Source organism: Gadus macrocephalus, chromosome 2 (genome assembly GCF_031168955.1).
Source record: "Gadus macrocephalus chromosome 2, ASM3116895v1".
Taxonomy (NCBI): domain Eukaryota; kingdom Metazoa; phylum Chordata; class Actinopteri; order Gadiformes; family Gadidae; genus Gadus; species Gadus macrocephalus.
In genome coordinates, this window is record NC_082383.1 from 3763602 (window position 1) to 3790533 (window position 26932).

The window sequence follows — 26932 nt, forward strand, 5'->3', positions numbered from 1 at the left end:
CGCCCTCTTGCGATGACGTCACCGCCCAAACCCTTCAGCCCTACAATCCAGTCCCCTGGCGGCTGGATTGTTTATAGCAGGTGCTAATACAATTGATCAAATATATTTAATTAAAAATAACCTTTTGACACATTTTCAAAGTTCAACCAGGCATATAAAGTAGATTTAGGTCATAAATCAAGCATACGTGCAAAAATTGTAAAATCGGTTAACATTTTTGTGGAAAGATGATTTCCTTTGAAACATATATAAATTTGATATTTGATAAGATTTTGGCTTTCTTATTTTGTGATATTTAAATATTTTGTGTATTTCATCCATATTAAATATAAAGGAAAAGAGTGGACAGACTTAGAATGAATCAGTGATCTATACATAGGCAGCATTTTGGGTAGAATTTATGATATTTTCACCAACTTTAAACACCATAACTTGTTCCTTCACTTTATTTATTTTTTGCATGCATAATAATAATCTGTTGCAAATATAATTAAAAAATAAATACCAATTTCATTTTTATCAAGGAAAATATCAAGCACATTATTCATTCATTCGCTCAGCCGGAGTTTTTAAAGTCTAAATCCTACTTTGAATGTCCTTCCATAAACCACAGCCACACAGATCTTGTCTAAAGCATCAATAGTGTTGGATCTTCACAGCGTCCGCCCACCACCCTTTGTCCGTCCTCAGAAAACAAACTGATTCACGCGGGTTTACACCAAATTAATCAACGTGTCTTAGTTTGAAGTAAGAGTCTTCAAACTAAGACGGAGTTTGTGTGTAGAGTCTGTGTCTACGAGAAGAGGAAGAGAGAGAACAGCACAGGCAGGAGGAGGAAGAGGAGCGGGACGGAGCAGGAGACGACGCTGGACACCCCAATGGACGCAGCGGTGGGGTTCCCTGTGGCCATGATGAAGCCGGGCGGGCTGGTGGAGATCTGCCTGCTGATCCAGTCCTGGTACTCGGACACACGGGCGTACACCCCCGGCGTGTCGGCCAACGCGCAGCCTATGCCGAAGCTCACCACCCCGGCCTCCACCCAGCGGGAGCCGTTCTTGTAAACCATGGGGCCACCAGAGTCCCCCTGCAGGAGGACAGAGGGCCTCTGTTAGCCTAGCGCACGCTGCTAAGGTACACACAGGTCTGACCTCTGACCCTGAGTGGCACGGCAGGTGAGGCCAAGGTATTCTGAGCTTATCATCAACAGCATAGCATTACTAATACGGTATAAATAGCAAAGCAAACTTAGCATAGCATAACCACCCTATCAAAGATAGCATAGAATGCTGCTAAGGATAACATGACTAGCGTAGCATTATTAGCATCGGACACTAACCATGGCATGGTGTGGTACACTTTTATGAATTGTATGCCCTCAAGTTATTCTTGCACTTTCTGGGCGGTGTCTCCATGGTTGAATGCACTCATTGTAATGTACGGTAAAGCCGGAGGACGGACCTGACAGGAGTCCTTCCCTCCGTCGGTGAGGCCGGCACAGATCATGTTGCTTGTGAGAGTGCTGTAGGTGGTTCTGCAGTCCCGGTTGGAGACCACTGGAACCATCACCTCCTGAAGCCTCTGTGGCGCCGGCAGAGGCTCTGAACAAACAGTTACCAGTAAGGACGCGTCCAGTCTAAACCAATAAGAACACTACCAGTAAGGACACTACCTTTACCAGTAAGCACACTACCAGTAAGAACACTTTCAGTAAGAACAATACCAGTAAGAACACTATCTTTACCAGTAAGCACACTACCAGTAAGAACACTTCCAGTAGGAACACTACCTTTTACCAGTAAGCACACTACCAGTAAGAACACTTCCAGTAAGAACGATACCTTAACGAGTCAAACACTAACTTTGCCAGTAGAACACAAAATGCACCAGTAGAACTCTAACAGCAGAAGTCCACCAGTCGAGGTCTACCAGGAGAGCTCTACTGGCTCCACCGCTAGAACTCGACCAGTGGAACTCGACCAGTAGAACTCTTTGAGTGCAGCTCCACCAGTAGACCTTCACCACCACTAGAGGTCTCCCACCCCCAATAGAGCGTCTCACCCCCCGTGCCGACGGTGCCCCAGCCCGTCACCCAGGTCCCCGTCCCCGCGGGGAAGCTGGAGGCCGCCGCGGCCAGGCAGACGGGCCGGATGTAGTCGGTGAAGGTCACGGCGGCGGACAGCTGCAGCAGGCACACGTCGTTGTTGTTGGGAGTGTCGTCGTAGTCAGGGTGGTTGACGATGCGGGCCACGGCGCGGACCTCCTCGTTGGGGTTGAGGCTCTGCTGGGTGTCCCGGCCCAGGTACACCACCAGGCGTACAGTGGAGTCTCCAGCCCTGGAGGAGAGGGTGGCGTTAGAGGCGTTGGGGGGGGGGCGGTGGGGGGGGTTAGAGGGGAGGTCAGAAGGCCTTCCCTCAGCTATGAGTGTTCTGGTTGACTGCGCCCGCCTCGATAGGAGACACTAGGAGACACTAGGAGACACTAACGAGACCCAAACAATGATCAACAACCACCAACAAACAATAATACACAAAACAACAAGGGGGAGATGATGCCTACGGCCACAAGATAGACGAGAGGAGGGGGAGAATAATGCACAATATAAGTTTTATTACTTATAATAATGTATAACCATTGAATGACTTGCTTGTTGGTGGTTGGGGACATGGTGGATGTTGTTTACACCAGTCAGCTGGCTACTGTTTACACCAGTAAGTCTACTAGCCACCTGAAATCTGGTAATGCCAGTCAGGCAGCCAGCCCTGCCCGCTGTATATACATGCTGGGGAATGTGGGCATGGCCACGTGGACAAGCCCTTAATGTAAGGTGAGGCCTTTATCAAGCATGAAGGTCTTTACTCCAGAACTAACCCTAACCCTCTAGGGCAGGGGTCTTCAACGTTTTCCAGGCCAAGGACCCCCAAACTGATGGGGAGATGGAGCGGGGACCCCCTACTTATATATTGTATAAAATTGTGTTTTATATTAAACTGTCCTTCTTCTTAATTGAAGGAGCAGGCAGAGAAAAGCTCTCTCCTGCTGGGCTTTCATTAAAATCAAATGCATAAAATTGTCGCGGCCGGTCCAGATGTGTCAGGTGTACGCCCTCCTTTTTTCTTATGTTCAATCCTATTGTCTAGCACCTGTGGTTTGCCTTTGGATGTGTGCACCACCCCTCTTTTTAGGTGTGCGCAAGAGACATACGAACGTACGCCATACATATATTACATTCTGATCGCAATATAGGAATAGATCTATTCCGATTAGAAATCAGATCAAAAGTGTCTATGTAAACGCGGCAAGTGTGTTGTATTCATGTTAATGTGTATTTAAAGACATTTCAATTTATTGAGACAATTGCAGGGGGAATAGAAAAAAATGTCTAAACAACCAAAACTTTCGCGACCCCCCTGCAGTACCTCCGCGGACCCCCTAGGGGTCGCGGACCCCCTGCTGAACACCTCTGCTCTAGGGGGTCTCCCGAGGCTGACGTCAGTCGCAGGTGTCGGTGCAGTTCTCTGCAGACTCACCCCTGGAAGCAGTGGGCCGCGGTGAGGACCCACTCCCTGTTGATCAGCGACCCTCCACAGAAATGTCTCCCATTGCGGTGAAGGCTGACCTGCCACGGCCATGTCCCGGCCGCGGCGTCCTCCCCCCCCACGATCCTGTTGTTGAGGGGGGCCATCCCACATACTAGGGAGCCAATAGAGTTAGTTACACGTCCACTCTCTAACCCCTTCCTGATGATAACTCACCTTCTGTCTAGCCCCTACCTGCTCCTTAATGACCTGTCTCTGTACTGTCTATCCCCTTCCTGGTCCTTAATGACCTGTCTCTGTACTGTCTAACCCCTACCTGATCCTTAATGACCTGTCTCTGTACTGTCTAACCCCTACCTGCTCCTTAATGACCTGTCTCTGTACTGTCTAACCCCTACCTGCTCCTTAATGACCTGTCTCTGTACTGTCTATCCCCTTCCTGGTCCTTAATGACCTGTCTCTGTACTGTCTAACCCCTACCTGATCCTTAATGACCTGTCTCTGTACTGTCTAACCCCTACCTGCTCCTTAATGACCTGTCTCTGTACTGTCTAACCCCTACCTGCTCCTTAATGACCTGTCTGTACTGTCTAATCCCTACCTGCTCCTTAATGACCTGTCTCTGTACTGTCTAACCCCTTCCTGCTCCTTAATGACCTGTCTCTGTACTGTCTAACCCCTACCTGATCCTAAATGACCTGTCTCTGTACTGTCTAACCCCTGCCTGCTCCTTAATGACCTGTCTCTGTACTGTCTAACCCCTACCTGCTCCTTAATGACCTGTCTTCCTACTGTCTAACCCTTACCTGCTCCTTAATGACCTGTCTCTGTACTGTCTAACCCCTACCTGCTCCTTAATGACCTGTCTCTGTACTGTCTATCCCCTTCCTGGTCCTTAATGACCTGTCTCTGTACTGTCTAACCCCTACCTGATCCTTAATGACCTGTCTCTGTACTGTCTAACCCCTACCTGCTCCTTAATGACCTGTCTCTGTACTGTCTAACCCCTACCTGCTCCTTAATGACCTGTCTCTGTACTGTCTAACCCTACCTGCTCCTTAATGACCTGTCTCTGTACTGTCTAACCCCTTCCTGCTCCTTAATGACCTGTCTCTGTACTGTCTAACCCCTTCCTGCTCCTTAATAACCTGTCTCTGTACTGTCTAACCCCTTCCTGCTCAGGGTTAGGGGGTGTGGCCCTATCCATCTACATTGTGGTCACATGTTCTTCAGTCTGTGTGGGATTGTTGACGTACCGTCCAGCTGGGCGCGGGTTCCTGCAGACACAGAATGGCATTCAGATAACCAATCACAAGACGCCTCCCCCTATGAAGGAATGCCCCATGTCCTCCTGTCAGATGGTCCTTCCACCCTAACCGGACCAACCTGAACCTCTGCCCTTTGTTTTTTTGTGATCGACTTTAAGACGTATGACGAACACACTTTAGGTTTCTACCGGCGCTGCATTGGCCGTTGGGACTTGGTGGGACACTTGTTTGGAAAGGTTTTACAGCCGTGGCACTTGAAGTTCACACTCAGACTTTGGGTTTCAAGGCGCTGCGTAGAAAACGAAGGTGTTTCTAAGACGGGAGCAGTGCGGAGAAGAAGGGTTCTCTCTACGAGCCCTGGAGAACTCTGGTAGAACATGCTTCTCTCTGACTTCTACATTTGGCTTTGTCTTTCTTAAAATTATTTTCTTCATTTCTTCTGCTACGGTCCATTTTATTTATTCTGGATGGATTTTATTTTGAATAATTGTTAGAAAAGATCATTCTTCTTATCCTACAAATATTTGTTTGGGAAAAGGTTTCCTCTCCGCTATTGCCTTGCTATACTGTATTAGATATTTAAAGTTATATGTTTCTAATGTTTTTACTATTTAAAGACATATCTGCAGAGGATTACCTGTTTAAAGACATTTCTCTAATGTATCAGATATTTAAGCTATATTTCCAATGTATTTACTATTTAAAGGCACCCAGTGCAACTTTCGAGGCTTAAAAATAAACATTCAATTTCTAGTCTTTTATACACGTAGTAAGTTTCAATAACTCCATACCATTAGATACCGACATTCAAGCAGCAAAGATGAGACGTCGCTGTGTGGTGCGAACTGATAGAAAATCGATAACAACAACAATGCCGCCATTTTCTTTATTTTTGGTAACCTACAATAAATAAAGCAGGCTTCCAGTCAATGGAAAAATGGCTTCTCCCCACCGGCGATTGTTGTTGTTTACGATTTTCTATCAGTTCCCACCACACAACGACGTCTCATCTTTGCTCCTTGAATGTCGATATGTAATGGTATGGAGTTATTGAAACTTACTACGTGTAAAAAAGACTAGAAATTGGATGTTTATTTTTCATTGAATGTTTACATAAAGTTGCACTGGGTGCCTTTAAAGAGATATCCGTAGAGTATTACCTATTTATATACATTCCTCTTCTGTTTCAGATATTTCAAGCTAATTTCAAGCGTAAACTATTTAAAGACATATTTGAGTATTACCGATTTAAATACATGTCTCATATTTTTCAGATATTTAAAGCTGTATTTCTAAAATGTTAACTACCTAAAGACCTATAGAGTATTACCTACATTTCTCTGCTGATTCATATATTTAAAGACGTATCTTTACTGTATGGTTATTTCAAGGAGTCTCTCTTACCTTTGAGTGTCAGGGCCAAGAGCACCAAGGCAGTGCTAATCACTCGGTTGGCCATCTTGTGTCTGTGGGCTGTCCACAGGAGACTGCTCTCTGTATAGGAACGAAACTATCACCTGTCTCTAGCGCGCAGACACACCCACATACCCACACCCACCCCCACATACACACACACACACACACACACACACACACACACACACACACACACACACACACACACACACACACACACACACACACACACACACACACACGATAGTTGTCCTCCCTATTTATAGAGCAAAGTGACATGCTCATTTAATTTGTCGTACTTAACGTGTCATTTATAACATGTAATATTAATCAGGATTAGAACAATACAATACCTGTCATTTATATCACACTTTTGTTTTGTTTTGTTTTATTTTGTTTGCACGCTAAGGCAATTTGCATAATAAGATACAAAAACACTATTTTACATTTACAGAAGTAAGTTCAGCTTCAAAGTAGATTGACTGCCCTTTCTCCTCCCTTAATCTCCTGATAACAGCCCTCTCTCGCCGTGGTGGGTATTGCAAATCGGGGGCCCAAGGCGAAGATATGTATGGGTCCATCTCATCCGAACTTTAAATGAGAACAGAGAATTTTTTTCAAGACTGAATGGTGGATAGGCATGTAAAGCTAATCTACTTAGTACAGTGTCCTGAGAATACTCAGAGTAAGGGTAAGCAGGTTTGTACTGTTGTGTGATTCTCTAATAGACAGGGTTATTTTCTTCCTTCATTTCTCGTCAATAGGTCATCTTGTTGAGTTGGATTCCTCGTGTTTTTCTTCCATCTTATCTTGTAACACCCTTCACACGCAGGTATTTAGATTAAAACGATATAAGGGGTGGGTTTTAGAAACACGCAGTAGTCCGACAAAAGGATGCAATTTAACAGTAAATATAAAGGCTGTTGCAATGATACAAGTAAAATGATACAAACAATACATAACAGTACAAATATCATCATTTAAATAGGGAATTTGGTAAACTGAATTCTTACTTGTTGTTGTAATTGAGTTTTATACACAACAGCATATTGTGTTGGCTTGTTGACTTGGATTCTTCGTTTTTTCCTTCTTATCTTGTTAAACCCTTTACAGGCAGCTATTCAGAAAGGAGCCAAGGCAAGGTGTCACACACACACACACACACACACACACACACACACACACACACACACACACACACACACACACACACACACACACACACACACACACACACACACACACACACACACACACCTGCTGCATGTGCTGACTTCGTGGTAACTGTAATGTCTTGCGTGCTGGTCTCCTATGTGCTCCAGTCCCATCTTGTGCTCCCGTCTTGTGCTCCTGTCTTGTGTTGTGCATGCTAGTGTCTACATTAATGTGTTGGTGCTGCATGCTTGTTCTTTATGCTGCTGTAAATGTTTATGCTGCATGTTTGTGCTTTATGCTGATGTATATCTGCTTTTATTGAATGTGTTCTGCTCTAATCTACTGCAGTTTGCACTTTCTATTATGTTTTATGTACGCAGTGTTTTATTATCTGCATATTTTATTGTCTGTTTTCAATTGTCTGTCGATTCGTTCTTACTATGTGTTACTATATCTTCTGAGTCGACTATGTTTTTTTTTTAATCTATGTTTATACATGCATTTTATTTCTCACACACACACACATTATATATGCAATGTCAGAGACATTAATTTTAAAGCCTACAAATGTACCATGACTCTTGTGATGGGATTTAAAAATAATCATTTCGTTTTAAAATCCTTGTTTCATTTTGTGCTGAAAATGAACGAGCAGTCTAAGTGAACAGGACTACACATCTAGGCCTACATCAGTATTTTGTTTGATACTTGTTTTCTGTATTGTTTCCTGTTTCTCATTATTCTGATGAATCTGACCTCAATGGAATTTTTTTACAGCATGACTTCAGCTGTTGAGATAATAAACACTGTCTTACTTCCTCATCTGGCTGCACCCTTTACAGGCAGGTATTCACAGTGGCGGATTCAGGATTTAGACTGAATGGTTGATAGGCAAACTATGCAGAAGTTTGCGGATGAGAAAAAAAACATTCCCCTTTAAACCCTGCATACTTCTTTGCTCCAAAAAAAAAGCAGAGAACACACAAAGTGTAGCACTACACAAATAGTCACGATGGCACCCAAAGGGGAATAAGGTTTCAGATAACACCTGTCTTTACCACAATGCCAGGAAAACCAACACTGTTTATATATTGATTGAAGATTGAAGATTTCAAACATTCTACAAATAAACCTATGCACGAGAGAGCGAGAGCGTGCGTGCGCGTGCGCGCGCGCGAGAGAGAGGGAGTCTATGAGAGTGAAAAGATAAGATTGTTCTCCACATCACACACTTCTAGCATAGAGTCCTACTTATTGACGTCTTCTCACAGGTCTTCCCCTAGCGCCACTTCACAGCTAGCTGGTTGCTGCTGCTGCTGTAGCGGCGTGCTCAACGCTCTGGACGTTGTTGTTCCTGTCTGTAACCCCAACAGTAGCCGTGACAAAGTGTGTATCTTTGGCAGCGTTGCCTTTTCGCCTTTTTCTTTTATTTGAGCTGCTTTGGTACGTTTATTTCCTAACCGTTCACTTTATTTTCTCGCCTAGACTTGTCTTGCGTCGTCTCTGTTTGTGCACAGTTTTTTTTGGGCTGGTTTGGGCCCCCCTACTATGCCTCTATGTTGAAACTGCCACTGCTCTCACACACTTATTGTATGTTGTACGTCATTGCACTTTGAAATAGTACTGAAAATGTCAAACTGGTGAGACTGGTTTGGGATGATAAACAATGTGGACATTTTTTCTTTCTCGTTCTTCATTGATGAAGTTGATCATATTATTCTGCTCAATAAGTTACGTGCCATGGGTCTTTTAACTGGTTTAATTAATATCTTGCTGGTGGAACTCAAACTGTTATCACTTATGGTTTTTAATGCACTCCTCGAAACAAATACAAAGGAGTACCACAGTGCTGTTCACCATCTACATAAAAAGTCAACTAACAACATTGTAATATTCATCTTTGCACAGATAATGCCATCTGGTGTTTTAATCTATAATGTCCCATCCTACAAATATGATACCAATGTATGGACATCAGGCTGACTTATCAAAGCCATGTTCTTATAAATTAAAACTCATATTGGCATGTTTCCTTGAAACCTTTGGATGCTGCCTTCCTGACAAGCATCACATATTACACAACACTGATACCCCACTACCCTCTGATACCCCAGACTGATACCCCGCTACCCTCTGATACCCCAGACTGATACCCCACTACCCTCTGATACCCCAGAACTCTGATACCCCAGACTGATACCCCACTACCCTCCGATACCCCAGACTGATACCCCACTACCCTCTGATACCCCAGAACTCTGATACCCCAGACTGATACCCCACTACCCTCTGATACCCCAGAACTCTGATACCCCAGACTGATACCCCACTACCCTCTGATACTCCAGAACTCTGATACCCCACTACCCTCTGATACCCCAGAATGATTATCCACCCCCCCTCTGATACCCCTCCCCCCTCTGATACCCCTCCCCCCTCTGATACCCCCCTCTGATACCCCACCCCCCTCTGATACCCCATTATCCTCCGATACCCCACCCCCTCTGATACCCCAGACTGATACCCCAACCCCCTCTGATACCCCACCCCGTCTGATACCCCACTCCCCTCTGATACCCCCCCCCCTCTGATAACCCCCCCTCTGATACCCCACCCCCCTCTGATACCCCACCCCCCTCTGATACCCCCCCCCCCTTTGATACCCCCCCCCTCTGATACCCCACCCCCCTCTGATACCCCTCCCCCCTCTGATACCCCCCCCTCTGATACCCCCCCCCCCTCTGATACCCCTCCCCCCTCTGATGCCCCTCCACTGATACCCCACCCCAATGATATCCCAAGTTACAAGATAAAACAGAAACATTGTTGTTATCCGAGTCTTTTTCCAAATAAATACAGCTTCATAACGAATGTGGAATAATCACACATCTACTATTATAATTGTTATTACTTTGACGTCCATTTTTTTTTTGTTATGATTATTTTTTATTATTATGATGCGACGGCTCACAGAAACCTCCATCCGGACTCTTTCCGCCCATGCGCGTAGCCCCGCCCTGCCGCTACGTTCCATTTTGTGTCCAGCAGGACGAGCCGGGAATCGAACCGGGAACTCTATGGACCCAGGGCGTGCGGGTGATGCCTAAAACGTAAAGCGCACCACATTGATAATAAGAATAATGCACAGAAGAGTGGAGCTGCAGAACCCAGCCGCCAAAAGCCTCCCCACCCCGCAGAGAGACAGCTAATGCTACCTAGCGAGCTAAGCTAGCCACCGGAGCTCCGCTGCTAGCCTTTCAGCCAGTGACCAGCCTCGGTGGAGCTAGAGGAGAACGTCCGGGACAGAGAGCCACGACGCCGGTGTTGAGCAGCGGGCTATGAGGAGGACAGCGGACTGCTGAGTGCTAACGGCTCTTTTTACCTACCGGAGCGCAGGCACAAAACGCCGCGGTAAGGCTAGCTGCTGACAGGCTAGTTGCTATCACGCTAGCTGCTAACATGCTAGCTTTTGACAGGATGGCTGCTAACAGGCTAGTTGAACTAGCTGACAGTAGATACTGGTTCTCTTTGGATGTTGTGTCGCCCACACTACAATAACAATAGTGAATGAAGAACATGTATAGCCCTATACATAGATACATGCATGCAAACATACACACACAAAAGTATATATACACTGTGTCTGTATATATAAGTATGAATTCTGCAGTTTAGTGGCCGCAGTAATGTACTACTATTGTAGGAATAGAATGACAGAATATTAAAGTATAGTATATTTCACTAAATGGTACAATAAAATATAACTAAATGCCAGAGTATAGGATATGCTGAACGCTACCGTAGGAGGATGATAAATACTATGGTGGTATTAACATGACTGAATACTGCAGTACAGTTGTAGGATATGACTGAGTGGTACAGTTGGTAGTAATATTTTAATATCTGAAGTCTGATAGCAGCAGGCTCAGGGTAAAGGGGGTGTTCCCCTTGTTTTAGACTAATCATGTTGCTGGAGATGGATCTGTAAGCAGGTCATTGGTGGATATACACGCGGCCAGCACTAGTTCACTAAGTGTCTGTAGAGGTTTGGCTCCATGTAGACCGCTGAAGAACACACTCATCAACTCCTCCTGACAGTTTCTCCCGCTAAGCGTGAACAGGTTTTCTTCATTACAAAACAGGAAACAAGGCATAGCTCCGCCCCTTGGAGTCCTGGCTCCGCCCAGAAGTTCTGCTAGAACAAGATGTGCTGAATCCTAGATTAGAAATACCATGACTGAGTACCACAGTACCTTAGGAGGTAATACTACAGGCCAGTAGTAGTAGTATGAAAGGATACTGCAGCAGTATGGCTGAGTGATACCGTTGTCGTAGTAGTACAAGAAGCAGCAGTATGAATAATGCAGGAGAAGTAGTAGTACTAGTAACAGCAATATTGACTGGATACTACAGTCCAGTAGTAAACGATGCTGCCGTTGTTTTATTATGCTCCATCTCCAACGGGGTCATCCTCTAGATGTGATTCTGAATATCTTTTTTAACCTTGACCTTATTTTAAAATCTTTTTCTAGCGTGCCAGTCAACTAGGCCGCGGCCCTGTACCCTTTCCTATCATATATACAATTCAATATAGAACCAACACCCTCCATCAATATAGAACCAACACCCTCCATCAATATAGAACCAACACCCTCTTTATCAATGTAGAACCAACACCCTCTCCTTCAATATAGAACCAACAACCTCCATCAATATAGAACCAACACCTTACATCAATATAGAACCAAAACCCTCCATCAATATAGAACCAACACCCTCCATCTATATAGAACCAACACCTCTTTATCAATATAGAACCAATACCCTCTTTATTAATGTAGAACAACACCCTCTCCTTCAATATAGAACCAACAACCTAATGTAGAACAACACCCTCCATCAATATAGAACCAACACCCTCTTTATCAATGTAGAACCAACACCCTCTCCTTCAATATAGAACCAACAACCTCCATCAATATAGAACCAACACCCTCCATCAATATAGAACCAACACCCTCCATCAATATAGAACCAACACCTCTTTATCAATATAGAACCAAAACCCTCCATCAATATAGAACCAACACTCCATCAATATAGAACCAACACCCTCTCTATAAATATAGAACCAACACCCTATTTTTAAACATAGAACCAATACCCTCTATCAATATATATAACTAACACTCTGGTCCCTGTGTCTCTCTCTCCCTCCCTCCCTGTCACCTCCTATGTCTCTCGTCCCTGTGTCTCTCTCTCCCTCTCTCCGTCTCTCGCCCCCGTGTGGTCTCTCTCCCCGACCCTGTGGCTCTCTCCTTTGTCTCTCGCCCAGGCCCTGGCCATGCCCTCGAGTGTCCGGGCCGGCAGTCTGAAGGACCCTGATGTGGCGGAGCTCTTCTACCGAGAGGACCCTGAGAAGCTGTTCGCCGACCTGCGGGAGATCGGCCATGGCAGCTTCGGAGCCGTCTACTTTGTGAGTTCATCTTATACCACAGGACTGACGGTGCAGACGCCCGGTGATAGACCGAGGGCCCTGGAGGGGGTCTGGTCCGGAGGGGGTCTGGTCCTAACGTTCTGTGGGTCTCACGTCGTCTTGTCTCCTCAGGCCCGCGACATCCGCAACAATGAGGTGGTGGCCATCAAGAAGATGTCCTACAGCGGCAAGCAGACCAACGAGGTACCGCCTGGGGGGACAAGGGGTGGAGGTGGAGAGGGTGGGGGTGGTCAGGATGGGGGGGGACAGGGTAGAGGGGATGGTGTGAGGGTTGGGTTGGAGTTGGGAAGGGTGGAGGTGTGACTGTGTTGCTGTGCCTCCAGAAATGGCAGGACATCATCAAGGAGGTCAAGTTCCTTCAGAAGCTGAGACACCCCAACACCATCGAGTACCGAGGATGTTACCTCCGGGAGCACACCGCATGGGTGAGTCCGTCCGTCTGTTGGTCCGTCCGTTTGTCCGTCCGTCTGTCTGTCGGTCTGTCTGTGGGTTGACTAGAAAGGAGGCAGGGTTGAGGAACTATTCACTCATCAAAGTTTCTTCCGTCTGCAGCTGGTGATGGAGTATTGCTTAGGATCGGCCTCGGACCTCCTGGAAGGTACGGACTCCATTATCACTCTACTGTCTCAATACTGTCTCTAGTGTTGGCTTCTACTCTCTCCATACTGCCTCTAGTGTCTCTAGGGTCGGTCTCCAGTAGAGCCCGACCGATATAGGATTTTTAAGGCCGATACCGATACGAATATTTTGTGATTTAAAAATCCGATATGCCGATATATCGGCCAATATATATATATAAAAAAAAAGAAAAGAAACACGCAACAAAACAAACGGATTTCCCTAACATTGGTTATTTGTAGTTATCCTTTAAATCCTTTTCACTCTCGGCTAACACGTAACAACAGCAAAACTGGACATGGTAGTCATGAATTAAGTCATGCTTATCGACTTTAGAGCATTGATGGGGATGTTCTTTTAATTGCTATCAAGCAATGTATGTCTCGTGACAGTTGCCAACTTACCATGAACACACTTGCATACATGAACAACACCGATGATCTCCGTCGATCTCCGTCATTCACTCTGCCTAACTCTGGCTGAATCAGCGGGTTTGGGGCGTTAGAGCGCCCTCTGATGGACAAACATTTTTTTTTTATTATTCATTTATTGGCCATTATAAATGCCGATACCGAATAGTTTGAAAAATGCCTAATATTGGCCGATAATATCGGCCTGCCGATATATCGGTCGGTCTCTAGTGTTTCTAGTGTCGGTCTCTAGTGTCACTAGTGTCACTAGTGTCAGTGTCGGTCTCTAGTGTCGGTCTCTAGTGTCGGTCTCTAGTGTCGGTCTCTAGTGTCGGTCTCTAGTGTCGGTCTCTAGTGTCTCTAGTGTCGGTCTCTAGTGTCGGTCTCTAGTGTCTCTAGTGTCGGTCTCTAGTGTCGGTCTCTAGTGTCACTAGTGTCGGTCTCTAGTGTCTCTAGTGTCGGTCTCTAGTGTCGGTCTCTAGGGTCTCTAGTGTCGGTCTCTAGTGTCGGTCTCTAGTGTCGGTCTCTAGTGTCGGTCTCTAGTGTCTCTAGTGTCGGTCTCTAGTTTCGGTCTCTAGTGTCGGTCTCTAGTGTCTCTAGTGTCGGTCTCTAGTTTCGGTCTCTAGTGTCGGTCTCTAGTGTCTCTAGTGTCGGTCTCTAGTGTCGGTCTCTAGTTTCGGTCTCTAGTGTTGGTAAAGTGTTCGCCGGGTCTGGTGTTTCTATTAACGCGTTGTTTTCTCTCAGTCCACAAGAAGCCTCTGCAGGAGATGGAGATAGCAGCCATTACCCATGGTGCACTACAGGGGCTGGCATACCTCCACTCACACAACATGATCCACAGGTGAGACTTCGAACATTAGAATAATGTTTAATCAATCGATGAGGCTGGTTCAACCTTTTAAACCGGCTGGTTTAACCCTGCTGACCCAGCAAGGTGGGGCGTATATTTCCTGATCCGTGGTGGTTGTGGGTTCCTTTCCCTGCAGGGACGTGAAGGCGGGAAACATTCTGCTGACGGAGCCGGGGCTGGTGAAGCTGGGAGACTTTGGCTCCGCCTCCATCGTGGCTCCAGCCAACTCCTTCGTTGGCACCCCCTACTGGTGAGACCTCGAACTACACAGGAGACGTTATTAATGAGGACAGTTGTGATACATAGTTCTCACTGTGTGTGTGTGTGTCAGGATGGCTCCCGAGGTGATTCTGGCGATGGACGAAGGGCAGTACGACGGGAAGGTGGACGTGTGGTCGCTGGGCATCACCTGCATAGAGCTAGGTAAGCTAATGCTAGCTACTTAGAGCTGGGAAAGCTAATGCTAGCTATATAGAGCTAGGTAAGCTAATGCTAGCTACAAAGAGCTGGGTAAGCTAATGCGACCTGCATAGAGCTGGGTAAGCTAATGCTAGCTGCATGGAGCTGGGTACGCTAATGCTAGCTGCAGAGAGCTGGGTAAGCTAATGCTAGCTGTGGGTAAGCTAACGCTAGCTACTTAGAGCTGGGAAAGCTAATGCTAGCTACATAGAGTTAGGTAAGCTAATGCTAGCTGCATAACGCTAGGTGTGCTAAGACTAATGGTATAGAGCTCAGTAAGCTGATGCTATGTGTGTGTGTGTGTGTGTAGCGGAGAGGAAGCCTCCGCTGTTCAACATGAACGCCATGAGCGCGTTGTACCACATCGCCCAGAACGAGAGCCCGGTCCTGAGCTCAAACCACTGGTGAGGAGACCTGTCTTTCTGTCCCTCTCAGTTTTGTCAGTTTGTCTTTTGGTATGTCTGTCTGTTTCTCTCTGTCTGTCTGTCTCTTTTGTTATCTGTCTGTCTGTCTGTCTCTCGGTCCGTCTATAATGTATGACCACATGTTGTAACCGTAGACCCTAAAGTCCTAAAGACAGAGCATCTGTGATATAAGTTTACTAGGGCTGGGTAAAAATATCCATTAATCAATGCACTGCAATGTATTTGTTCTCGATTCAATTTCGATTTTTTTAAATAGATTATTTCCATAAAAAAATAAAAAAGAAGCATATTCAGTCATTGTAATCTAGAAGCGAGTATGCCTAAATGTACATGACCTTTACATTTGTCCATGCTATGATTATTGCTTTCATGCTGCAAGTTTAGCTCAGGAACAATACTATGCAATGGTGTATTCCCTTTTTGCTAGTTAAAGGGGTAGTTCGGAATTTTGGACATAGGGCCTGATTCCCAAGTGAGCATTGGTATTCTATATCACTGGAGACAGTTTTCAACACATTTCATTCAGTCCTTCTAGTTGCAGAGTTCGCTTGTGCTAGGCTAGCGCACGGCAATGGGCAATGCTAGCCTGCTATTAAAAACAGTCTTACCCACTCCACAGTACACCCGAGGTAAATCAATTATAACGCCAGACTATAGATTTAAATGTCTGTGTTGATAGAATAATGTTAGAAATAAAACTAACCTTGCATCGCATGAATCATCGAGGGACTACTTTCTCAGCAGAAGCGGAATTTTACTATGCGCTGGTTAGGTTTGTAACCGAATCACGACAGAAGAACGTAAACAGAGAAGCGTGGGACAGAAGCGCAATTGAACGACTAGGCAACATGATGGTTCAGTGTGCTTTTAGAAATTGTAGAAATAAACGGTACAGATGGGCACCACAAAGTTTCCACCAATTTCCAGTGCGAGATCCAGAAAGGACTCAACTGTGGCTTGTTGCTGCTGGCTTGGACATCAAAACACCGGCTCGTACATGTACGATTCGTTGGATACAACAAATTCCTCATAATCGTCTTCAAAAGCAGATGCATCGCTAACTCCTCCAAACGTGGGCATATCTTGTTAATTGAATACGCTTATAGAATTCCTTCGTTCACTGTACTCTGCGTTTGTAGCAATGACAGCGGCAGGTAACCTAGGTATCAGTCCGCCGCTGCCATAGCCTACGTACAGGAATATAAACACTGCTGCTGAGACCCCGCAATTCCCTCAAAATGCAATGCAATGCAAGGTTGGTTTTATTTCTAACATTATTCTATAAACAGACATTTAGATTTATAGTCTGTCGTTATAATTGATTTACCTCGGGTGTACTGTGGAGTGGGTAAGACTGTTTTTAATAGCAGGCTAGCATTGCCCGTTGACGTGCGCTAGCCTAGCACGAGCGAACTCTGCAACTAGAAGGACTGTATGAAATGTGTTGAAAACTGTCTCCAGTGATATAGAATACCAATGCTCACTTGGGAATCAGGCCCTATGTCCAAAATGCCGAACTACCCCTTTAAAGCACAATGTAATCGTTAATTCGTTTTGAAATGGTTAATTCCAAATAATATTGAGGTATTTTTGTCATCTGCACGTATTATTGAATCGATATCGAAGCAATTGGATCAATATCGAATCGATATCAAATCAAGACCTTAAGAATCAAATTTAATTGATTGTGAGGTACCTGGCAATACCCAGCCCTAAAGTTTACACGCTGCTTACAGGTTGTAGATTTCCATTTGTGCAACAATTCCTTAACCAGCAGTGGACGCGACCATATTTCACCCATTCTGGGCGGGACTTGAATGTTGGCCTGGCAGCAGTCTCACCCAGAGCCTCACAAACAGACGCCATAGTCTGGGTAGAATGTAGTAGAAGTATTTGTATAATGAGTGGTAATGTGTTTATTTTGACAGGTCTGATTATTTGCGTAACTTTGTCGACTCCTGCCTGCAGAAGATTCCCCAGGACAGACCGACCTCTGATATCCTGCTGAATGTAAAACACACACCCTGACACACACACCCTGACACACACACAGAGACACACACACAGAGACACACACAGAGACACACACACACACACACACACACACACACACACACACACACACACACACAGAGACACACACAAAGACACACACACACACAGAGACACACACAAAGACACACACACACAGAGACACACACAGACACACACAGAGACACACACACAGAGACACACACACACACACACACACACACACACACACACACACACACACACACACACACACACACACACACACACACACAAAGACACACGCACACAAACACAGAGACACACACACAGAGACACACACACACACACACAGAGACACACACAAAGACACACACACAGAGACAAACACACACACAGAGACACACACACAAAGACACACGCACACAAACACACACAGAGACACACACACAGAGACACACACACACACACACACACACACACACACACACACACACACACACACACAGAGAGCAGTGGATAAAGACACCCCCTCCTCTGTCCTTCCAGCACCGCTTCCTGTGCAGGGAGCGCCCGGTTACCGTGGTGATGGACCTGATCGCGCGGACAAAGGAGGCGGTGCGGGAGCTGGACAACCTACAGTACCGCAAGATGAAGAAGATCCTCTTCCAGGAGACGCACAACAACGGGCCGACGCCGGAGGGGGCGGAGGACGAGGAGGTGAGGAGGAGGGGGAGGAGAGGAGGAGGGAGGAGGAGGTGAGGAGGGAGGACGACGAGGAGGTGAGGAGGAGGAGGAGGGGGAGGAGGAGGTAGGAAGGAGGGGAAGGAGGTGAGGAGGAGGGAGGAAGGAGGAGGAGGAGGTGGAAGAGATGAGGACGGAGAGGAGGAGATGAGGAAGGAGGAGGAGGATTCTCTGAAATGTGACCTACCCTAGAGGCCAGAGCTTTAGAGAACAGAAGGAGTCGCCTCGCGGCTCATAACATTATAATTATTATAAGTACACATTATGAAGGGAAGTAATGTGTGTACTAATGTGTAGTGTATATTAATGTTTAGGAGGCCGAGCAGTACTTGTTGCGGACTGGGACGGTGAACAGTCTGGAGAGCTCCCAGTCCGTTCCCAGCATGTCCATCAGCGCCAGCTCCCAGAGCAGCTCCGTCACCAGTCTGGCCGACGCCTCCGACCACAGCGACGAGATGGCCATGATGGGGGAGGGAGAACACACCGTCACCTCCAACAGCTCCGTCATACACCGGCCCTCTGTACGTAGTACACACTATACACACTATGAACAACATCAGTCATGATGACCTGTCTCTCTCTCAGGGTCATGATGACCTGTCTCTCTGATAACCCGTCTCTCTCTCAGGGTCATGATAACATCTATGACGACCCCTACCAGCCTGAGATGGACCAGCCGCTGGCTCCGTCGGCCGGGCGGCGCCGGGCGTACTACCGCAACAGAGACCACTTCGCCACCATCCGCACCGCCTCCCTGGTGAGACACTGACCGCCACTATGACGTCATCGTGAGAGAACGAAGCTATGACGTCATCGTGAGAGAACTAAGAGCTATGACATCGTTATAGAACGAGGAGCTATGACGTCATGATGGAACGAGGAACTATGATGTCATCATGTTGGAATGAGCAGTATGACATCATTGTGATAGAACAAAGAGCTATGACATCATCGTGATGGAACAAAGAGCTATGACATCGTTATAGGACAAAGAGCTATGACGTCATCGTGAGAGAACAAAGAGCTATGACGTCATCGTGATAGAACAAAGAGCTATGACGTCATCGTGATAGAACGTAGAGCTATGACGTCATCGTGAGAGAACAAAGAGCTATGACGTCATCGTGATAGAACAAAGAGCTATGACGTCATCGTGATAGAACAAAGAGCTATGATGTCATCGTGAGGGAACAAAGCTATGACGTCATCGTGATAGAACGAAGAGCTATGACGTCATCGTGATAGAACGAAGAGCTATGATGTCATCGTTGGAGAACGAAGAGCTATGACGTCATTGTGGGAGAACGAGGAACTATGATGTCATCGTGATGGAATGAGGAACTTGTTCTAATCATGTTGGATGCATATAAAAACCAATGACATCATGGTTCTGACTGTCCTCTCTCTGGTCCTCAGGTGACTCGTCAGATCCAGGAGCACGAGCAGGGCTCTGCACTGAGGGAGCAGATGTCAGGGTAGGACACACACACACACACACACACACACACACACACACACACACACACACACACACCTGTGTTCCGATGTGCATGAGTCTGACCCCTGACCTTCTGACCCCTGCAGGTACAAGCGCATGCGGCGGCAGCACCAGAAGCAGCTGATGGGTCTGGAGAACAAGCTGAGGTCTGAGATGGACGAGCACCAGCTGAGGCTGGACAAGGAGCTGGAGGGGCAGAGGGGCAGCTTCTCTGGGGAGGGGGACAAGCTGACCAAGAAGCACCACGCCATCCTGGACAAGGAGGTGAGAGGGAGGCAGCGGGAGGGAAAGAGGCTTAGACTAAGCAACCTTACGAATCGTAACAGCTCAGAGTGAAAGGCCTATAGCTGAGCCGTAGAAGGGGTCCCCGACTCACCACAGAGTGAGCCCCTGGACATGGCTAACATGTAGAAACTGTTAAAAGGTCAGCTCTACCAGGTCAGGTAGAGCTGACCGGTGTAGAGCTGACCTGGTGTAGAGCTGACCCGGTGTAGAGCTGACCGGGTGTAGAGCTGACCGGGTGTATCATGTATGCGTGTGGTGACATCTCCAGATGAAGGCTGCGCTGGCGGAGGAGAAGAAGTTCCAGCAGCACATCCTGACCCAGCAGAAGAAGGAGCTCACCAGCCTCCTCGAGTCCCAGAAGAGGCAGTACCGCCAACGCAAGGACCAGCTCAAAGAGGTACTAACCTTAACCTTAACTAGCACACACTAACTAACCAGGACCAGATCAAGAGCTCTGCTAACCAGACCCCCCCTGGAGCTGACCATAGCCTCTGTATTGTGTCTAACGTGTCTCCCCCTCCCCAGGAGCTGAACGAGAACCAGTCCACGCCGAAGCGGGAGAAGCAGGAGTGGCTGGTGCGGCAGAAGGAGTGCATGCAGCAGATGCAGGCGGAGGAGGAGGCGGGGCTGCTGCGGCGGCAGCGGCAGTACTACGAGCTGCAGTGCCGCCAGTACAAGAGGAAGATGCTGCTGGCGCGCCACAACCTGGAGCAGGACCTGCTCAGAGAGGTACCGCATGTTACTGCCTGGAGAACCTTGTAGTAGAGGTACCGCACGCTACTGCCTGGAGAACCTAGTAGAGGTACCGCACGCTACTGCCTGGAGAACCTAGTAGAGGTACCTCATGTTACTGACTGGAGAACCTAGTAGAGGTACCGCACGCTACTGCCTGGAGAACCTAGTAGAGGTACCTCATGTTACTGACTGGAGAACCTAGTAGAGGTACCGCACGCTACTGCCTGGAGAACCTAGTAGAGGTACCGCACGTTACTGCCTGGAGAACCTTGTAGTAGAGGTACCGCACACTACTGCCTGGAGAACCTTGTAGTAGAGGTACCGCACACTACTGCCTGGAGAACCTAGTAGAGGTACCGCACGCTACTGCCTGGAGAACCTAGTAGAGGTACCGGACGCTACTGCCTGGAGAACCTCGTAGAGGTACCGCACGTTACTGCCTGGAGAACCTCGTAGAGGTACCTCCTGTTACTGCCTGGAGAACCTGTGGGATCTAGGTGTACAGAGGCGAGGTTCTAGGTATGAGTAGAGGTTCTAGGTGTATAGAGTAGAGGTTCTGGGTTGTAGAGGTTCTAGGTGTAGAGGTTCTAGGTGTATAGCGTAGAGGTTCTAGGTGTATAGCGTAGAGGTTCTAGGTGTAGAGGTTCTAGGTGTGTATAGAGTAGAGGTTCTGGGTTGTAGAGGTTCTAGGTGTAGAGGTTCTAGGTGTCTAAAGGTCCGTGATGCCCCCCCCTCCCCCCAGGACCTGAACAAGAAGCAGACGCTGAAGGACCTGGAGTGCGCCATGCTGCTGCGGCACCACGAGTCCACCCAGGAGCTGGAGTTCCGGCAGCTGGGCCTGGTGCAGCGCACGCGGGCGGAGCTGATCCGCACCCAGCACCAGACAGAGCTCACCAACCAGATGGAGTACAACAAGAGGAGGGAGCAGGAGCTGAGGCAGAAGCACGCCGTGGAGGTCCGGCAGCAGCCCAAGAGCCTGAAGGTAGGGGAGGGCGGAGCTCATCACGTGACCCCACCGTGACCCCACCGTGACCCCACCGTGACCCCATCGTGACCTCATCATGACCTCATCATGACCTCATGACCCCATCATGACCGCATCATGACCTCATCATGACCTCATCATGACCTCATGACCCCCGGTTCCCCTCCCCTCCAGACGAAGGAGCTCCAGATCAAGCGCCAGTTCCAGGACACGTGTAAGATCCAGACGCGGCAGTACAAGGCCCTGAGGAACCACCTGCTGGAGACCACGCCCAAGGCCGACCACAAGGCGGTGCTCAAGAGGCTGAAGGAGGAGCAGACCCGCAAGCTGGCCATCCTGGCCGAGCAGTACGACCACTCCATCAACGACATGCTCTCCACGCAGGCTGTGAGTAAGGCAAGCTACCCCGCGCACCACCACACGGCACTCCCTGTACCGCAGCACCACCACCACGCACTGCTCCACCCACCACCACACGGCACTCCCTGTACCGCAGCACCACCACCACGCTCACTGCTCCACCCATCCACCCACCACCACACGGCACTCCCTGTACCGCAGCACCACCACCACGCGCACTGCTCCACCCACCACCACACGGCACTCCCTGTACCGCAGCACCACCACCACGCACTGCTCCACCCATCCACCCACCACCACACGGCACTCCCTGTACCGCAGCACCACCACCACGCACTGCTCCACCCACCACCACACCGGCACTCCCTGTACCACAGCACCACCACCACGCACTGCTCCACCCACCACCACACCGGCACTCCCTGTACCACAGCACCACCACCACGCACTGCTCCACCCACCACCACACGGCACTCCCTGTACCACAGCACCACCACCACGCACTGCTCCACCCACCACCACACCGGCACTCCCTGTACCGCAGCACCACCACCACGCACTGCTCCACCCACCACCACACCGGCACTCCCTGTACCACAGCACCACCACCACGCACTGCTCCACCCACCACCACACCGGCACTCCCTGTACCACAGCACCACCACCACGCACTGCTCCACCCATCCACCCACCACCACACCGGCACTCCCTGTACCACAGCACCACCACCACGCACTGCTCCACCCACCACCACACGGCACTCCCTGTACCGCAGCACCACCACCACGCACTGCTCCACCCACCACCACACCGGCACGTCCTGCACCACATCCCCCACTCCCAACCCGCCCACCAGCACATCAACACCACCCTCCACACCTCCAGCCGTGGCTCCATCCTATCGGAGTGCTCAGCTGAAGATACATCGAGTCTGGGTTTGTGTCCACAGCTGCGATTGGACGAGAGCCAGGAGGCGGAGTACCAGGTGCTGCGCATGCAGCTGCAGCAGGAGCTGGAGCTGCTGAACGCCTACCAGAGCAAGATCAAGATGCACAGCGACTCCCAGCACGACCGCGAGGCCAAGGACCTGGAGCAGAGAGTCTCCATCCGCAGGGCGCTGCTGGAGCAGAGGGTGGGTCACTGGTGGGGTTAGACAGTACAGACACAGGTCGGTAGGGTGGGGTTAGACAGTACAGACACGGGTCGGTAAGGTGGGGTTAGACAGTACAGACACAGGTCGGTAGGGTGGGGTTAGACAGTACAGACACAGGTCGGTAGGGTGGGGTTAGACAGTACAGACACAGGTCGGTAAGGTGGGGTTAGACAGTACAGACACAGGTCGGTAAGGTGGGGTTAGACAGTACAGACACAGGTCGGTAAGGTGGGGTTAGACAGTACAGACACAGGTCGGTAAGGTGGGGTTAGACAGTACAGACACAGGTCGGTAAGGTGGGGTTAGACAGTACAGACACAGGTCGGTAGGGTGGGGTTAGACAGTACAGACACAGGTCGGTAGGGTGGGGTTAGACAGTACAGACACGGGTCGGTAAGGTGGGGTTAGACAGTACAGACACGGGTCGGTAAGGTGGGGTTAGACAGTACAGACACAGGTCGGTAAGGTGGGGTTAGACAGTACAGACACAGGTCGGTAAGGTGGGGTTAGACAGTACAGACACAGGTCGGTAAGGTGGGGTTAGACAGTACAGACACAGGTCGGTAAGGTGGGGTTAGACAGTACAGACACAGGTCGGTAAGGTGGGGTTAGACAGTAGAGACACAGGTCGGTAAGGTGGGGTTAGACAGTACAGACACAGGTCGGTAAGGTGGGGTTAGACAGTACAGAAACAGGTCGGTAAGGTGGGGTTAGACAGTACAGACACGGGTCGGTAAGGTGGGGTTAGACAGTACAGACACAGGTCGGTAAGGTGGGGTTAGACAGTAGAGACACAGGTCGGTAAGGTGGGGTTAGACAGTAGACAGGTCAGTGAGGTGGGGGTTAGACAGTAGACAGGTCGGTAAGGTAGGGGTTAGACAGTAGAGACAGGTCAGTGAGGTGGGGGTTAGGCAGTAGAGACACAGGTCGGTGAGGTGGGGGTTAGGCAGTAGAGACAGGTCAGTGAGGTGGGGGTTAGACAGTAGAGACAGATAAGTGAGGTAGGGGTTAGACAGTAGAGACAGGTCAGTGAGGTGGGGGTTAGGCAGTAGACAGGTCAGTGAGGTGGGGGTTAGGCAGTAGAGACAGGTCAGTGAGGTGGGGGTTAGAAGGTAGAGACAGGTCGGTGAGGTGGGGGTTAGACAGTAGAGACAGGTCAGTGAGGTGGGGGTTAGGCAGTAGAGACAGGTCAGTGAGGTGGGGGTTAGGCAGTAGAGACAGGTCGGTGAGGTGGGGGTTAGGCAGTAGAGACACAGGTCGGTGAGGTAGGGTTAGACAGTAGAGACAGGTCAGTGAGGTGGGGGTTAGGCAGTAGAGACACAGGTCAGTGAGGTGGGGGTTAGGCAGTAGAGACACAGGTCAGTGAGGTGGGGGTTAGACAGTAGAGACAGGTCGGTGAGGTGGGGGTTAGACAGTAGAGACAGGTCAGTGAGGTGGGGGTTAGGCAGTAGAGACAGGTCGGTGAGGTGGGGGTTAGGCAGTAGAGACAGGTCAGTGAGGTGGGGGTTAGACAGTGTCTGACGCTGTGTGTCCCCAGATCGAGGAGGAGATGCTGTCCCTGCAGAACGAGCGCTCGGAGCGGATCCGCACGCTGCTGGAGCGGCAGGCCCACGAGATGGAGGCCTTCGACTCGGAGAGCATGCGCCTGGGCTTCAGCGGCATGGCGCTGTCGGGGGCGCCGGGCGAGGCCTTCAGCCAGGGCTACCCCGCGCCCGCCGCCGCCGCGCCGCCCCCCCCCGGGGGCTCCTCCGCCTGGCCCTCCCGCCCCGTCCCTCGCTCCGGGAGCCACTGGAGCCACGGGGCCCACGGTCCCGGGGGCCCCGGCGGGCCCGTCCCCCCCTGGCGGAGCGGAGGGGGGGGGTTCAGCCGGGCGGAGTCCGTCAGCTCCTCCCACGGGCTGGGCCGCGACGGCGAGCTCAGCCTGGGCAGCAGAGCTCACCCTTCGTCGTCCTCTTCCTCACACCACCACCAACACCACCACCACCACCACCAGCAGCCGCAGCAGCAGCAGCAGCACCATCAGCACTACCTCCCCCAACACTACCAGCACCACCAGAGCACCCCCCAGCTGTACCGCGACCTCGACCGCGACCCCCACCCTCACCGAGACCCCAGGGAGCACCGCGACCCCCACCTCCACCCCCACCGCGACCCCCACCCCCACCGGGACCCCAGAGACCACCGCGAGGCCCGGGAGAGGGAGCGGAGCAGGGCCCACTACTCCCACCTCCTCTCCACCCACGCCTCCGCCCAATCACTGGCTCTCCTCCCCCCTCCCCCCCCTCCCCCGCCCATCTCCCTCTCCTCCTCCTCCCCGCCCTCCTCCGCCTCCTCGTCCTCCTCCTCCCAGGGGGGCTACGGGGGCCTGGGGCTCCGGGGCCTCAGGAACAGCCCCCAGCCTCTGAGGAGGACCGCCTCGGGGGGGCCCGCCGGGGGGGGGGGTGGGGGGAGCGACGGGGGGCTCAGCAGGAGCACCTCGGTCACCTCCCACATCTCCAACGGCTCCCACCTCTCCTACTCCTAACCCCACCCCCCACCTCCTAACCCCACCCCCCACCTCCTAACCCCACCCCCCTCCTCCTCCTAACCCCACCCCCCTCCTCCTCCTAACCCCACCCCCCCCTCCTACTCCTAACCCCACCCCCCTCCTCCTCCTAACCCCACCCCCCTCCTCCTCCTAACCCCACCCCCCTCCTCCTCCTAACCCCACCCCCCTCCTCCTCCTAACCCCACCCCCCTCCTACTCCTAACCCCACCCCCCTCCTCCTCCTAACTCCACCTCCTAACCCCACCCCCCTCCTCCTCCTAACCCCACCCCCCTCCTCCTCCTAACCCCACCCCCCTCCTACTCCTAACCCCACCCCCCTCCTACTCCTAACCCCACCCCCCTCCTACTCCTAACCCCACCCCCCACCTCCTCCTAACCCCACCCCCCTCCTACTCCTAACCCCACCCCCCACCTCCTCCTATCCCCACCTCCTTCCTCCTCCCCCCCCCCCTCCTCCTCCCCCCCCTCTCCCCTCCTCCTCCTCCCCTCCCTCCTCCTCCTCCTCTCTCTCCCTCCTCCTCCTCTGGGGGGACATTTTAACCACTGTTATCTGAGAGCGTTCCAGAGCTATAGACTAGAGCTGCAGTAGAACCCGTGTTAGTAGGACTGTTTTAGATCCAGTCGAGCTCCATCCTCTATAGAATGTCCTTAGGGCCCTTGAGGCCTCCTCCAGGTCCTCCTCTCCCAGGGAACGCTCTGCAGCGAGGAGAGAGGAGGTGGTGAGAGGAGGCGAGGGCTGTTTAGACCGTGTAACTATGTAAATAAGGGAGGAGACGTCTCTACTGCTCAATGCAGCCGTGAGGTCACTGATGAAATCACGGAGTCGTCCGGCCGTGAGGTCACTGATGACATCACGGAGGTGTCCGGCCGTGAGGTCACTGATGACATCACGGAGTCGTCCGGCCGTGAGGTCACTGATGACATCACGGAGGTGTTGCACAATGGGTGGGCGTGTCCAGGAGTTTCCAGAGAGGCGCCTC

The 26932-nt window shown here is 50.1% G+C and overlaps 2 protein-coding genes across 3 annotated transcripts; one reads left to right on the plus strand and one right to left on the minus strand.

Annotated features, from left to right (window-relative positions):
* Nucleotides 1-430: 430 nt before the first annotated feature.
* LOC132472084 (serine protease 27-like) lies at nt 431-6361 on the minus strand. Its single transcript, XM_060071540.1, has 6 exons — nt 6209-6361; nt 4793-4813; nt 3528-3690; nt 2059-2333; nt 1459-1598; nt 431-1084 (listed from the first exon to the last, which is right to left on the minus strand). The coding sequence occupies exons 1-6, from the start codon at nt 6261-6263 to the stop codon at nt 794-796; spliced, it is 945 nt and encodes a 314-aa protein (XP_059927523.1). The 5' UTR covers nt 6264-6361; the 3' UTR covers nt 431-793.
* A 4006-nt stretch (nt 6362-10367) lies between these two features.
* LOC132471753 (serine/threonine-protein kinase TAO2-like) lies at nt 10368-26037 on the plus strand. 2 transcript variants are annotated; one of them, XM_060070994.1, is made up of 21 exons: nt 10368-10786; nt 12711-12851; nt 12984-13055; nt 13196-13297; nt 13425-13470; nt 14645-14741; nt 14887-15000; nt 15082-15173; nt 15520-15613; nt 17563-17644; nt 18194-18364; nt 18703-18909; nt 19017-19145; nt 19805-19863; nt 19973-20150; nt 20440-20568; nt 20697-20900; nt 21649-21888; nt 22066-22287; nt 23201-23383; nt 24942-26037. In XM_060070994.1, exons 2-21 carry the CDS (start codon nt 12720-12722, stop codon nt 25926-25928), a joined length of 3540 nt encoding a protein of 1179 aa, XP_059926977.1. In that variant the 5' UTR covers nt 10368-10786; nt 12711-12719; the 3' UTR covers nt 25929-26037. The 2 variants fall into 2 exon arrangements, with proteins under 2 accessions (XP_059926977.1, XP_059926988.1); XM_060071005.1 differs by having other exon boundaries at nt 22066-22278.
* The last annotated feature ends 895 nt before the right edge of the window (nt 26038-26932 follow it).

Excerpts from the sequence above, each read along its gene's own strand:
- LOC132472084 (XM_060071540.1), bottom strand. The coding sequence starts at position 6,263 with ATGGCCAACCGAGTGATTAGCACTGCCTTGGTGCTCTTGGCCCTGACA. Across the intron at positions 4,814-6,208 it reads CTTGGCCCTGACACTCAAAG|GAACCCGCGCCCAGCTGGAC; the intron begins GTAAGAGAGACT and ends CTGTGTCTGCAG. Across the intron at positions 2,334-3,527 it reads GCGGCCCACTGCTTCCAGGG|GGCTGGAGACTCCACTGTAC; the intron begins GTGAGTCTGCAG and ends CCTCTCCTCCAG.
- LOC132471753 (XM_060070994.1), top strand. The coding sequence starts at position 12,720 with ATGCCCTCGAGTGTCCGGGCCGGCAGTCTGAAGGACCCTGATGTGGCG. Across the intron at positions 19,146-19,804 it reads CCATCCGCACCGCCTCCCTG|GTGACTCGTCAGATCCAGGA; the intron begins GTGAGACACTGA and ends TCTGGTCCTCAG. Across the intron at positions 20,901-21,648 it reads AGCAGGACCTGCTCAGAGAG|GACCTGAACAAGAAGCAGAC; the intron begins GTACCGCATGTT and ends CCCTCCCCCCAG.